This window comes from Psittacula echo, assembly GCF_963264785.1.
Source record: "Psittacula echo genome assembly, chromosome: 4".
Classification (NCBI taxonomy): Eukaryota; Metazoa; Chordata; class Aves; order Psittaciformes; family Psittacidae; genus Psittacula; species Psittacula echo.
Genome location: NC_137738.1, coordinates 83,052,783 through 83,068,865, shown reverse-complemented (window position 1 = coordinate 83,068,865; position 16,083 = coordinate 83,052,783). Strand labels below are relative to the sequence as shown.

Here is a 16,083-nt window from a genome sequence, read left to right as displayed (position 1 = left end):
CCGCGGGCACATGCGGCGAGTGGAGGAAGAAGGGGGAGGGCCCGGCGAGGGTACCACAGACATGCGGTCCTCAGGGGGAGGCGTGCCCTCGGCGGAGCCAGCGCGGGGCTGGTTGCCTCCGCTTCGCTCGGAAAATTAACTTTCTGGACAGTAAAAAAGCAGCAGGAGCGCTTGGGGCGTTGTTTTCCACTTGAATCTGATGCCCTTTGCATCCACGGAAAATAGTGTAATTCCGTTTATAATGAAATAATTGCCCGTCACTGCTTAATATAGGTAATTATTATTTATTCTTGATACAATTCCTTCATACGAGGGTTGGTGGTAGGCGGCTGTCGTAAAACGCCTGTTTGTTCGGTCACACGAGGCCCTTGAGCAGCGTGAAGGCTCCTCAGTAGAGCCGCGGGTCAGAGCTACTCAGGTGGATGTCCCCAGAAGCCATGCCTGAGAGAAGGGACTGTGACAAGACGTCCCCATGGTTTAACTTTCCATTTGAAACTTTATGCAGAAACTGTCAAAGGAATCACATTTCCTTTGGAAAAGTTAGGATATCCCAAGGAGAGCACCATGGCCAGGGCCTTGCTGAGGACTGGCTCTGTGCGAGCCTGGGGTTAGAGCCCAAAGTTGCTGAATGGGAAATTTTTCAAATCCTGTGAATATTACTAAGGCAGGGAAGTTGCACGTCTCTAGCTCTAGCCTGGAGGACTGTGCTCCTGGAACCACCATAGAGTGTTGCATCATTTTCTTCAGTAGGCAGTTATCATCTGCTGCTTTTGTGGAGGCTGGGATCTTGCTGTAGAAAGGCACATTGACCTTTCTTTTAAAGAAAAGCTCGCTTCTTGCTGGGTAATAATAATAATGGCACTGGAAAGGTCTGAGGGTGTTGTTAATAGAAAGACAAGATGATCACATCAGTGCAGGATTCAGAATTTGTGTTCTGCAGCAGAAGATTCAGTTTTAGCAGCTGCATTGGAGTTTAAATTCTATTTAAACCCATTAATGGCACTCAATAAAAAAGTTTTAAGTCCAAGCAGAGAATATAGCTGATACTCTGGGCTGGGATTAACAGCCAAAGTTATTTCTCAGAGGATGAACAGCAGCTTTCCTGATGCTGGTAAAATTTGTAATCATGAGTATGAAGCCTGATAAAGCTCTGGAAGTCTCCAGAGATGTGCCTCATTCTGCTTATAGAATTGTTGACCTCAGGAGTAGAATCAAGTTCATTATGCGGAATCATTATACAAAGTTGAAGAAGACACCAAAATGTTTATTTCAGAATTTTGTCTAAACCCTTGCCACTCTGTTCAAAATTGTATTGGTTCCATAGGTACATTTCCTACAAAATAGCTCTTACCTTCTAAGAAGGAAAATACCTGTGTCAAGACATCTAGAACTTTTGTTAAATATACCTGAAGCCATCATTTTTATTTGGGAGTTTTCTTTTGTTTCTTCTCATGAATGTATGGCATGCTGATGTCCTTAATGACAAAAACCAGAATTAGAATCTCATGTGTTCTGTGATTTATTTCTGTGCTGACAAGATTTTACATTTACTTTCTTAAATAAATGTGCACTGCTTGAAGCTTCTTTTGTAAATTGCACTTACAAATCAAAAGATCAACATCAAAGATGTTCACTGCAAAATAACTGTTCTTGTTTGGAAGACTACACTAGAAACCTCACCTTTTGAAGATCACAGTATATTTTTACCCTGCTTTCAGCATAAGTCTGAGCATAAGTTACTGTATTTGACCTATGCCACATTTAATTAATTCATTGTTTTCAATGAAATGTCAAACAATATACTATACTAACGCACAAAACCAGTCAAAAGAACCAAACAAAACAAAAACCACACGTGAGTCACATGCAATCATTTTTTTGCCTTTTATTTGTTCATAACATTCAATATTTTATATTGCACAACTTTACATATTAGGTGTAGTCTTGTTCCCGTATATTATTTTCAAAGGAAAGAGTGAGGAGAAGAAAAAGGGGATTTAGACAAGTTTTTGAAGTAAACACTTAAGTCTTTCTCAACTATATATATGCAATCAGTGGCAAAATTCTTATTTTAGAAATACATCATTCCAAAGTAGTAAGAATTTTAGAAATATCTTTCATTTGCCTTTGTAAAATCAGATTTAGTCTTAAATGTCACAATAAGATTGATTGTTTTGCTACACTGTTTTGAGACTTGTCCTGGAGGGCCCTACAAGAAGGGTGTATTAGATTCTCAGTAAAGTCACCTGCGTTAGTGTTCAGATTCTTCAGAACAACTGAGCTGAGTAGCTGCATTTTTAGTCTTGATGGTTTTCATTCTTCATCTAAAATGTCTTGAAAACCTTTTCCAGATGATTGGCTTACATGGGACACTGATGAATGCTTTAATTTTACAGCATTATAAGACTTTGACCTTTGCATCGGTCTGTCTTGTCTGTACTGTGTGCTCAGTTCTCCGTCATATTACACCACAGGCTGTATCTGTATCTGGCCAAAGTAAAATGGTATCACCCTTATTTTATAATGTTCTATTTCTACCTATGAGAGCAGTGTAGAATGAAGCCCTGAATATCTGTCACAGGAATACATATAATTCTTGACCAGGGGAGAGCAGTTGGATCCCTTTTGCTCTCTGCTTTCCAGTTTGCCACAAAGAGCTACTCTGGAAGCAGCCAGAAACACTCCTTTCCCTCAGGCTCGAAAGCAGTCCTATCTGGGAAGATCTACCCTGCTACTTGGCTGAGAGACAGCATTCAAATGGAATTATTTCATATGACATGCTGATGCCAGCCTCAGATCTGGATTTTTCTTTCTTGGTCTTTTTTTAACCTCAGAGTTCCCAAGTTCCTCAGAAATCTTGGTTTAATTTAACATGTAATTGAATTTTGGATTATCAGTAGTGTATGGAGATTCTGATTTTAATTCCTTTAGGTTAATGTGGCTAATTCGTGTTTCCTTTCAAGAAGATTTAAACTGTTCCCAGCAGACAGTGGAAAGCAAATGTACTGTTCACAAAATTTCTGAAAGTTCTTGATGTGAAGAGAGAATTGTGTTGCATTTACATGCCAGTAAATTAAATCAGAACTCTGAATGATTATTGCTTGCCATTGCACTGCTATTCCAATAACTAGGCTTGTAGGGAAACCCAGCGTTAACTTTCAAGCCATAATTCATATATGTTTTTTGTAACTGTTCTGTCTTCGTTGGACTTCCTTCCTACTTCTGCATTCTCCTAAGCTTCATGCTCTAGTCCTGAAAGATTAAACACTACTACCATATATCATCTTTCTGTTGTACATGGCCAGGCACATGCCATGCTCATGAAGCCTCCCCTCCTCCCCCACGCCTTTGTGGGGTTCTTTTGTGTCTTACCTGTCTAGTGCAGAAATTCATTGTAGTTTAGGTGTTAGATGAGTCCCATGAGGTTGCACAAACATGAAGGAAGAGATGCTGGCCATTTGTCCTCTCTGTATCTTAAATCCCAAATTGTTGCAGCAAGAACCAACCCTATCAGCCCTTGTTAAATGAGATAAAAAAAATGGTAAGAATGGATTTATAAGTTTGTCAGTAGACAATTTACTTATTATTAATGTTTTGGAAAAAAAGAAAAAAGGTAAGATTAAAGCGGCCACTCCTTTGGCAGAAGGAATAAGCAGTGTGGAAACTAGACATAAGATTGCTGATTCAGAGGTTGATCCCAGATGTGGGAGGATAAATCTTTCTGAAGTTCCTCATAACTCACTGAAATGAGGTAGGCTGGTTCTGCTTGGGAGGAACAAATGGATTAGATCAGCATGGGAGAACAGATGATAAGGAGAAGGACCTGAATGACTGTGGTTTCAAAGATGACAGAAAACAGGAATGCATTGCAGAGAAAAAGTAGTGCATCAAAAAGTAGGAAATGTAATTGGTTTGTGAAGCGTTTATCTGAACACTACTCTGTCAGTTGTTATAAAGAGTTTTGAAGCATAACCTATGGTAGCATATTGGACCATGCATTAGGTATGTATTGGTGTTTGTGGTACAGATCTTCAGCATGTTATGAGCTCTGCTGTAGCTTTTAATGTAAGAACATCAAGTCACTTTTAATTATGTTTTGTTTTGCCTTATGCAGAAGCAACTCTTTATCTAGCTCTTTAATATTCATTTGGGAATATTAATCCCTGAGCCTTTTCAAAACATTTTAAATTTCTTGGAAGGTGCTAGAAATACTTGGAGCAACATTGCCAGAAAAGTATTTTGAATAGTATCTGTGTGCATCATGCATCTCTACAAATACTCTGATTATTTTCTTACTTTTTTCTCTTTACAGATATATTTCATCAGCTCATGAATGGATGTTTAAGACACTTCATACAAAATATATGTGAAAATGGAAACTTCATCTTTGCTATCGTCCTTACATGATGAATGCAGATCAGACAACTATATTGAACCTCATTACAAGGAATGGTACCGTGTAGCTATTGATGCTCTGATTGAAGGAGGTTTGGAAGCCTACAAAGAATTTCTTTCCAAAGAGAGATGCTCAGAGTTCCTAGCGGATGAGGAAATCGATTATATTTTGAATAATGTTCACAAACTTCCCCAAAACACAGTTTATTCCTCTAACCATGCTATTGATGACACCTCTTCCTCGGGAACCTACTGGCCCATTGAATCAGATGTGGAAGCTCCAAATCTTGACTTAGGTTGGCCCTACCTAATGCCTGGAATTTCTGGTGGCACAAATATCGATCTGCTTTTCCATCCACCACGAGCACAGCCTTACACCATAAAGGAAACTATTCGGAAGATGATACGAGATGCAAGAAAGGTAAACATGAAAAATGTTATTGGGGGAGGGAAGGAAGTGTCAATAATAGTCTAGTTGTGTTTTACTACAGGCTTTTTTTTTTCCCTCTCTCAGAAAAAACAATCTGACTGCTAACAGTTCAAACACAAAGGTTTTTGCATACTGAGATGGATCTGTTGATACCAGATGCACCAGTGGTTTTATCCTAATTTGCAAGGATGAGGGATTAATGGGAGGGACTAATGAAGCATAATTTCCATTTTACTGTAATGCTGACCAGTCCATGAGAAATTCATAGATAATTAGCACAGGTTTTCTTTGACATTAGGTGAATATACCTCAAGTGATACAATTCTGTCCAACTTCAGGATATATCCTAATGTTTCTCTTGCATCATAGGGAACTTTCCTTGCAGAAATCAGTCAGAAAGTATTAAAGAGAACTCAGAAAAAAAAAAAAAAAAGAAGGCAACAAGGAAATAGGCTCTGCTTGCGTTCCTTACCTTCATTTCTGACTAATGACTAATTGTAAGAAATGTGGACACTTTTCCAAATGTACTTGTCTACACTTAGGGTCACTTGCATCTTGAGTTTCCTAAGGCACACCCAGCTTACGCCTTAGCAATAAGGTGCTGTATGTACAAACCACCTTTTGCTTTCCAGTGTCAATTTAAAAGGCAAAAAAACCCAAAACCAAACACGCAAAAATACATTAGCATGTGTATCTGTTTGTCCCTGGGCCATGGTAGCTCTTTAAACAGATTTGACAATGTTTCAGAAGTATTCATAGGAAGTACCCACCCTCCCCTTTTTTTCCCCTGAAACAAGTTGGGTTCTGCATGACTCTACTGGCTTTAAATCAGTAGGACAGGCTGTAGCTGGAGTGCATCCATAAACACTTCAGTGGCTGAAACGTACATGTAAATGTGTGCAATAGAAGTGGACTGAAAAGGGTGGGGAAGGGAAGGACAATGTCTTTTTACAGCATCTCTTGTCTATTTAGATAAAGCGTATAATTTGTTGCCATAATAGAGTTATCACTAGGCCTTTCATCCTGCAGTTTACAGTCTAGAATGACTGTATGCTCAAGGAAGAGGAGAATTAGTTACTTCTCTCTTTGTCCCTTTCAGAGGGAGATTCTGTGTTTTCTGCTTTTGTATGTAGTGAGGCTTGAGCCTGACTTGCCTAAGACACTCTGATCTTTTTAAACTGCAGCTCTTTGGCTACCAATGTATCCAGTGTAAGGGAGACCACAAAAACAGGGTTAGCTCTGTTGTGAAGACTAGTGCAGATTTGCTACAAGGTCTTGACATGCCATGAAGAAAGGCTGTTTCTTGCTAGCTGCCTTGCTTTTTGTGCCTAGCTGGCTAGCTGCATGCAGTCCTGTCCCTTTCCAACAGCTGTCTCAGCTGGTGGTGCTGCCTTGTAAAATGCCATTTTAAGGAGCATGCCTCCTTTGAATGCAGCAGTGGAGGAAAATTATGTGTGATTCTTCCCCAACTGGAAAAAGGTTGAGCACATAGCATATTGGCTCTCTGGTGTGTTTGTAGTGCCTGTATGTTATAAAGAGGATGTTATGGATGTGTCACTGTCAAATTTGGCAGGTGAAAAGTTTGTTTAGTTGATCAGCACAACCTCAACAGCAACAACCATAGCACTTTTGATACAGCGATATGTGTTGGTTGCTTCAGGAAACAGCGATTAAATCTAAAAGACAGTGTTCTGTCTGCAGATGCATAGAAAAGTTTAAAGGACTTCTAAGGTAAAGTAAGGTGTTTAAAACATGCGTACAGTTGGCAAACACTTTGTGAATAGGCTAGCTTACTTCTGCTAAACAACTTATAAAAATACAGTTATATTAAACAGGCCTCTTTGTTATGTAGTAGTGGAGATGTATGGTCTTACGAGAATATTCAAAGGACACAGGAAAAGGTTACACATGAAAACCAGAAACCTGTAAAGAATAAACAGGTTTTTCAGCAAATCGCATTAAACCAATATATCTCTAAGCAAAATCTATGGGAATTTCAGCAAACTTCTGTGGGAAAACAAACCAATTATTGGAGGTGGGCGTATTCATACCACCTAACTAAGCACCAAACTTGAGTGCTTAAGTTCAGGCACTGATTTCCCTGGGCTACCTGAACACTTGGTGCAGTAGGAAACCAACTCCTACAAGGTCCTCCAAAGTGTTTCTGCACTTGTTCACCTGATGAAGGAACCCATTTGATATATATATTTCTTTGTATATACTAGCCCAGAAATTCATGGAGGCTGAGCCAGTTGAAACCTGGATTCTATTTGAGTATTTGGAGATATAAAAGGATAAGGATTAGTGGACTTACTCTTGACCTCTTTCATGCTTGATGCATCACAGTGTCACTCCTTAAAATGATTATTACATATGTTAATTTTGACCTTAAGAAGAGATGGTGTAAACAACATTAAGCAACTTGCTTGCTGACAGTGATTTTTTCCTGACTAAAGAGGAAAATAATTTGTAAGGCTATGCTATACTAGACTAAAACCAGTGACTATGAAAAAGCGTTAAGAAAATTTTGTCACTTACGTTTTTCTTAAATGCATAATCTGCATAAAAATTATGCACATCACCTTCATGGTAAGTACAGGCAATATAATAAGGAGTTTCCTTACAGAAAAGTATCAGTATTATTAAATCCTAGAAAAATGAGCTAACCATTTTAAGGATATGAGTCCATACTTCTTTCTGAACTTGTATTAATGCAGGGGAACTGTATTGTACACAGGATGGCATTACATTGCAGTCTATACTACAGCACTTCTGTGGGATTGGTGTGGTGGGAGCAGAGTGCCTTAGGTCAAATCTAACATGTCAACAAAATGGGTTTACTGTCAGTGTAACTAGACCTCATCTCCAAATGATACAGCTTGCCAGCCACCCTCCTCTGTCAACATAATCTGTGTTCATACAAGGAAGATGTTTGGTTTGACTGTGTCAACAAGACACGAGACTTTTTCAGGTGCTGATATAACCATGTGGGTAAAATGCACTGCAAGGGCTGTCTGACCTTAATGATGGACAGGCTTTTGCAAACAAGCTGGTAGCTTTATTTCTAGTGTGTTTTGGAGGAGGCTTCTACCTTTAATCATCAGCAGATTTCCGGCTTCTCTGAAGCTTGAGGTGCTCCTACAGCCTGACTCATTCCGACTGGGCTGTCCGAACTACAACTGATAATGTTTAGCATTTTTTTCTGAGAAGATTATTCATCTGGGAAATGGTATCAAGATGATTACTCATCTGTGTCAGGTTAACATGGAACTTCCTTCTCTTACTATAAAGTAACACAAGAGACTTCAGTAATGAAGTGTCCTCTTCCTCTATGACTCTCCATAAGAGTTGCCTCAAAACCATCAGTTATGAGGCTTGTACGTGCGTGCAAGAACTAGCTCGTGCTGTCTTCTCAGACATGATTGACAGGGTGAGGCAACAGGGAAAGACAGGACAGAGCACCAAAGGGTCCTTCTGGCAGTGTGTTTTTCTCTTACTTCATTAACTGCATTCCTCTCTCCACCACTGAGACATTCCTACACAGTTTTAGAGAGAATGCATAGCTCTGAGTCTTTTACATTGATATCCAAATAAGGATCAGCTCTTCCTGGAGAGAATTTAAACCAGCTTTTTTAAAGAACCATGTTGTTTAGACAACCCAAGGATTGCTGGTTTGCAGCACAAGCTAGAAATCACTGAAAGACTTCCCTGGCATACTTTTGGGATTTCTGATGGAATGTATGAAGCTGCACACTATTCAATAAATATGCAATACTTTTCACTGATTTTATTTTACTCAAATAGACTAACAGTCTAAAGGCTGGATTTATAAAATTTGTGATAGTTGTAAGACTTAAAAAAGTTAGTTGTTTAGAAGCCTAAATAGTAATTTAGATGGTTAGTATGTTATTGTTTTGGAAAATGAAAAAAAACAAACTAGTTGTTTTTACTGAATTACTCATGGTTGGCTTTTTAACATGAGAAGGGGCTGCAAAACTTAGACCCTTGGGATGGAATTAATTCACACTGTAAAGTAAGTTTTGCCACCCACTGTAGTTAGGTCTATAGTAAGTCAAAAAAGAGTTCCTTTGAATTCTTGTGAGAGTTATGTACAAAATCTGATGCCTGTGTTGTCTTCTAGAGCAGTGGACCTAGCCAGATAAACAAAACTTGTTGACTAATTTTACAGTCATATAAAAATGAAAATATTTTATTACAGATTGGGCTTTTTTGTTTCCATTTTGTTTTGCTTCAGGCAAAAGTGAGAGGTTATTTCAGAAAAAAATTATTATTCACTATTGATCTTGTTTGCTCATGTATCTAATACAATAATAATAATGATCTAGTACCAGCTGCAGTCGTATGAAAGAAAGTAAAATTCTTTGTATGCCTATATGAAAAGTGATGTTTCTATACAGAAGGAAATTTGTAGAACATGGGTGTGTTGAGCAATCTTTTTTTACTCTCCCAACAATACTTTGCCAACAATTTCAAATCTAATTTGAACACAGACTGAAACAATAATAATGAATCGCACTTGTGGCAATGCTTGTCTTAGCTCATTAATTGCAGCAGTCCAAGCAGATGAGAAGGAGAGAGGCTACATTTTTTTGTTTGTTTGTTTGTTCATAAAAGCTAGAGCAATCTGCTGAATTCAGGGAGAGAGAATAGATAAATACAATGCTCATCCCACTCGAAAGCTTTCTATATTATCTGTAGAGTGTCTGATAAACAGTGGATATCTTTTTTTAAGCTGAGAATAACATTTAGAAAGACTCAGTTCCCAGCTGAAGCCACATAGGCAACATTTTCCCTGCCAAAATAGCCTACCTCACAAGGATTTCAGAAAGTGCTTTTTGGTTCAGCTGCTGCGCTGAAGGGTGCATTCATCATTCACTGCCACTCACCTTTTGTTAAAATGACTTCCTCTTCATTGAAAACCGGCATGGTAGTCATCTGCATGGTTTCCAGGTGAAACAGGATTTTTAGCTTTTAGTAGATTTATTAGAGTGAGGTCATGTTGCAGCTTTTCTAGTTGTGCAGGGCACATGCCATGCATTGGAAGAAGACACGTGTCTTGCTCTTGATGCTGTTATTGTGTGACCCAGTATCAATTCTGTCATCTGCTCACAACAGGTAATTATTTCAGGTAATTCATCTGCTTGGATTTGCCTTCAGAGTCTTCACAATATTTTACTTGCCTGTCTACTTCTCCCACTGCCATCCTCTATGTAAGTGTAGTCCCAGAGCAGTCACTGCAGAGTACTTCTAATGCAGACAGAGAGGACTGCCATCAATGGGACATGTCTATAAGCAGTTTTATAGTCTGGAAAGCCTGGTACTTCTGTGAAATATTTTTTTTATATGTAGTTGCTCTAAACAAGAAACCCACAATTTTTCCTGGTAGCCCTTCCATTAGATAGGAAGGATCCAAAACTGAAAAGCAAGCAGAGGCTAGGGCCAGCGTGGGGAATGGGAATCTGATAAAATAATTGTTAATCACTTGTGGTGGTATCCGTCAGGTGGTCTATCAGGTCAAATGTTTGCAAAACTATTTTGACATCTTTCATACTTGTATTAGAATATATAACTAACTAATTTGTTGGTATTGCCATTATGTCACAACTGTGTTAATGCGTTATCAAAATATCATGCCTCCGTGATGTGGAATAGGGAAAATTAAAAACCAGATCTTACAGACAGCGGTATTTATAAATGTCTGTCTCATTCAAGTATATGTAAGAAGTAAGCATACACATTTTGTAGCAAGATTTTTTTGTTAAAACCATTGACATAAATCTGTCAGTCAAAAGTGCTACTAAAAAGTCATTTATGCTTTTTGCATATTCAGTAGATTAAAATGTTCTTTATCATATTAAACAGCAAGTTTGTACTACAATACGCTGAAACAATTCTAGGCCAAAATATGCTATAAATACAAAAGTGTTAATTTAAAATACTTTTTCCTACTCAGAATGCTTCTTTCAGTGCCCAGTCCAGTGTATTCAGGTTTTGTCCCTCTCCTTTTCTCACTTGTCAAAAATCCTGATAATGTTGAAGTGCTGTTTTTGTTCTTCTGAATTACCCATCCTCAAGAGATCTGAGTTTTGCTAGTTTTTTTTTCAGCCAGGGAACAGTCTTGCCTGAAGAACTACAGGTTTAATTCACATTCATATTGCCATAGGCCTTTTTTCATTTTTTGCAGATTTAGCATAAATTTTGATCTCTAATAGCTTTGCACCATAGCTAGCAATGCCTTGAGGGATGTTGGGACACATTTTGAGGGGGTTTAAACTTTAAATTTATTTGTTATGTGTCATAATTTGGAAACTAAAGTATTATACTATCTGCAGTAGAATTTCAAGTGAACATAGCTTGGTATACAGATACTTGCAATGCTGCAGCAGTATTTGTGTAATACAGTACAGTAGAAACTACATGGAAAGTGGAGAACTGATGACATGAAGCAAAACCAAAAAGCACAAAAATCCAAGGAGAGCTGCCATTTCAGAATTCCCCATTCTCCTGTTTGGAAGGAGCAGGACTGAATGCCACTGAGTTATGCGTATTAAGTTTCCTCATATATCAGCTCTGATTGCAAGTATCTACTTCACTTGTAATTATTTCAGACAATTTGCTTAATACTGTGTTATTTTCCCTAAGGAGTACTGCAGCTATCCCAGTGCAGGTGATAGAGAAGTCAAAGTACATTTTAGTATTTACTTTTCTAAAAGAAATGCAGGCCTTGTCATTGGTGCTTTTCCTTTTCATGCCTTTCCTTTTAGACTGTTGATAAGATATGTCTATAACCATTTTCTAATAAAGAGGTACTATATTATACAATACAAATCCACATTTTCAGAAATGCTGTCAGCATGAGTGAGACTTCAGAGGACTTTAACTCTTTAAAGTCCTATCATAATTTGTGTATCTGAGGAAAGAATGGCCATCACAATAGTAACAGAGTGTAACTGGCGCTGAGCTTGCTATTTTATACTGTGATCTGAAGACATTCATAAAATGACTCACCTCAATAGAGCTGTTCAAAATAAGTAATTGCAAGATCTGGCATGACTTGCTTGATCAACACAGGTAATAATTGTTCAGTGTACAGTCCACTGATCAGTAAGCCAGTTGAATTTACAGTAGTATAATTTGCATTATAAAGACAGAAGTGGAAGCAACTAAACTAGACATCTCTGCCTTCCTTGCCTTTGCTTGATAACTTTTGCCATATACAGGATGTTTGTTTTTTAAAGTTGTAAACATCATTATGTTTTGCTGCATGACTGTATATTATGCAGTTTACTGGCGCCTTCATCTTCTTGATTGGTGCCAGCCAGTACAGACAAACCACTATTGTAGTATAAACAGATTCAGAATTCATATGCTCTGCTTTATCCTTAGCCATCAAAGAACATGACCAAAGTGTGTACAGTTTTACAGACAAGAATACTGAGCCACAAAAGCATTAAATTAATATGTATCACAGCTCAAAAAGAGATTATAATCCTAAAGCCTGAGAGTATTATATGTTAGCAAACAGTACTCAAAGCAGGTGGGGCCAGACAGCAAGTTTTTATTTTCTTGTCTCTGTGATTTTAGTTGCTAAAAAAAAAAAAAAAAAAAAAAAAAAAAAAATTATAGTTGTACACTTAGGAGAATTAATTTCTGAGGAACATCAGTACTTCAGACAAAGTTTGTGTTAGTATATAACTGTGGCTTTCTAGTGCTTACTTTTAAAAAATATTTCTAAGACCATAAAGTCCTTTCTTATCTTCAGATAAAGAGGGTGTATCTTCAAGACATACACAGAGTGTTCTCGTACCTTATCTAAAAGCAGATTATCTTAACCAGTAATCTCTTGGTCTGGAGTGCTTGTACTGACTGTCCAGAATATGTAAGACACATGAGAACCCGAACAGATTCCTCAAAACCAGGATCTATGGTGACCTCTCCTCTCGCCAGCAAGGCATGTGGGCACAAAGCTGCCTTCAGAAAACTACTGTGGTGCATCTTTTATCCAGGGGCTTTTGCTAACTGCAGCACCAAATCTTCTCAGGCCTTTTCACTTCTGCCTGCTATAAGAGATGAAGCTGGGCAATAGGATGAGAAGTTATGCACTGTATCTCTTAGAGATGAAAAGAAAACTTTGATATCTGCTTTATCTGCTAGCAATTGGGCTTGAACAGTAGCACAGGATTGTGTATTCAAGTATCCAAATGGGTGTGCCTTTAGTTCAAACAGCAGATTCAACATCTCAGCCTTATTTTCATGCTGTTTCCTGGAGCTGCAGGCACTCTTTGCCAAGCAGGTTGCACTTCAGCTCAATGTACTCCCTTTATGGTTTAAGCACTAGGTAAAGCACTAGACATCACCTTCTAATTCAAGTGAATCTGAGTGGCATCAGCCAACAGAAGGTATTGTAGTTAATATTTTCTTGCTAGGCTTTTGATGTTCAGTAGGCCAGGAATAATAATGAGAATGAGATGAAATAACCAGCACAGAAGAGCAAGTGCCTGCAGATTCTCTGTGGGACCTTTCTCAAGGAGCGCCTGCCAAGCAGCAGCCCTTTCTAAGCTGTGCAGAGTCCACTGCTAGTGAGCTGTAACCTCCTGATCAGAGACATTGGAGGCAGCAAACAGAAGTGACAATGTCAGCCAGCAAATCTGATTTTGCTCAAATGCCAGGGGGATACTGCTTGTCAAAGCAACAAGGTCTCCATCCAGCATGACAGAGCATGAAAATGTCTGAAGCTATCTGCTTGTTCTGGTAATTTCTTGGCACTGCCTAATGGTGTATTAGCACAGGCACAGAATAATTGCCTGAAAAGTCACTGTCAGGGGTGCGGGTTTCTTTTAAATAATAGCCAGGTATATGTGGCTGCACAGTAGCTGTTTGATAGAGATCTGTAATCTGACTTTGCTGAGGATGGGCCTGAAAATACGAACCATCAAAGGATCCAGTTCTTACAGTAGTATGTAGTGTTATAAGGCTATGGAAAGCTGCTTTAAAATGTAACAAAAACTATATTATTTTTCTCAAAGGAGATACTTTTGAAATGGCAAAATTAAGTGAAGAGATGAAACTGGGAATTCTGACTGATTCTTCTATTTGCTTATTTATTTGATACTACCTTGTTTCATGTTTTAGTACTACATGATCACCAGTAATACCATTATATTTTGTGGTAGATTTTATGATGCACTATATGACTTCAGTAATGCCATCATCTATTTTGTTTATGAATTCTAGGCTTAATTAAAGGCCATTAAGCCACTTGTGCCAGAAATTTAATTATTCAGATGATGCGATTTCTTATACATAAGTGAAATTTAATGATGGAAGTGCAGTCCATATCTGAAGTGCTGCAGTACAGGATTGCAATCTCCTGTTACAGGATTTCTGTCTCGAGTTAAAGGCTCAGTACTTTGTCTTGAAGTTCAGAGTGGTTAAACAGTGTCTTTGCAATGAGCTCTTGAGAGCCCAGGAAGCTCTTCTGGGTAAATGTCAGAGCCTTGCAAAGCCAGGGCTCTGAGTGCTTTTTGGAGGAATAAAAAGGATGGAAAAGATAGTTTCATGGACAGTTGTGGCACTATGCTGATACAAAATCGTGTGCACACAGGTAAATATACATTTTTTGAGTTTTGTTAGTGGTGTTTCAAAGCATTGTAAGGATCAGAATTTCATAATCTGCTAAATTTTATGGAGAGACATCGCTTATACGTTCTGAGGAGATGACTCTCTACATTTGATTGTGTAAAGTAGTCCCTCTTGAGATATAAATAAAAGAGGAAAGCATTTCAGTTTAATATGTTACTCTTTATTTCATAACTCAGCTGTGTATTTTTAAGATAGTAGACTGCACGTGACAACAGTACAGATATAAAAGGGAAAAGATTTAATTTCTTAAATATATAATAATATATTTATTAATATATGTAATATATATTATGAAATATATAATAGTATAATATATAATAATGGCCTTCTATGATGGGGCTGGCCTTCTATGATGGGGCTACGGAACTGATGGACAGGGGCAGAGCAGCTGACATCATCTACCTGGACTTGTGCAAAGCGTTCGACACTGTCCCACATGACATCCTTGTCTGTACATTGGAGAGACATCAATTTGATGGGTGGACCACTCGATGGATAAAGAACTGGCTGGATGGCCACACGCAAAGAGTTGTGGTCAATGGCTCGAAGTCCGGCTGGAGACCAGTAACAAGTGATGTCCCTCAGGGATCGGTGTTGGGACCGGCCTTGTTCAACATCTTTGTCGATGACATGAATAGTGGGATTGAGTGCGCCCTCAGCAAGTTTGCCGATGACACCAAGCTGTGTGGTTCGGTTGATACTCTGGAGGGAAGGGATGCCATCCAGAGGGACCTTGGCATGCTTGTGAGGTGGGCTGATGTCAACCTCATGCAGTTTAACCATGCCAAGTGCAAGGTCCTACACCTGGGTCAGAGCAATCCCAGGCACGGCTACAGGTTGGGCAGAGAAGAGATTCAGAGCAGCCCTGCAGAGAAGGACTTGGGGGTGTTGGTCGATGAGGAAATGAACATGAGCCGTCTTCAGTGTGCGCTCGCAGCCCAGAAAGCCAACCATATCCTGGGCTGCATCAAGAGGAGCGTGACCAGCAGGTCGAAGGAGGTGATCCTGTCCCTCTACTCTGCCCTTGTGAGACCTCACTTGGAGTATTGTGTGCAGTTCTGGTGTCCTCAACATAAAAAGGACATGGAACTGTTGGAACAAGTGCAGAGGAGGGCCACGAGGATGATCAGGGGAGTGGAGCACCTCCTGTATGAAGAGAGGCTGAGAAAGTTGGGGCTGTTCAGCCTGCAGAAGAGAAGGCTGCATAGAGACCTCATAGCAGCCTTCCAGTATCTGAAAGGGGCCTACAAGGATGCTGGGGAGGGACTCTTCATTAGGGACTGTAGTGACAGGACAAGGGGTAATGGGTTCAAACTTAAACAGGAGAAGTTTAGATTGGATATAAGGAGGAAATTCTTTACTGAGAGGGTGGTGAGGCACTGGAATGGGTTGCCCAGGGAGGTTATGAATGCTCCATCCTTGGCGGTGTTCAAGGCCAGGTTGGATGAGGCCTTGGGTGGCATGGTTTAGTGTGAGGTGTCCCTGCCCATGGCATGGGAGTTGGAACTTGATGATCTTAAGGTCCTTTCCAACCCTAACTATTCTATGATTCTACTTAAGTGAAGGCATTGAAATTACCAAGCTCAGTAGTGTAT

At 39.1% G+C, this 16,083-nt stretch overlaps 1 protein-coding gene across 1 annotated transcript in view; it reads left to right on the top strand.

Moving 5' to 3' along the window:
* Positions 1 to 4,372: 4,372 nt before the first annotated feature.
* FAM83B (family with sequence similarity 83 member B) overlaps positions 4,373 to 16,083 on the top strand; it is a gene marked incomplete at both ends in the record, with an annotated part of 44,859 nt that continues 33,148 nt past the window's right edge. Inside the window, one exon of the mRNA XM_080616028.1 lies at positions 4,373 to 4,816. Within this exon, the coding sequence (XP_080472154.1) occupies positions 4,373 to 4,816 (444 nt within the window). The remainder of the gene's footprint in view (positions 4,817 to 16,083) is intronic.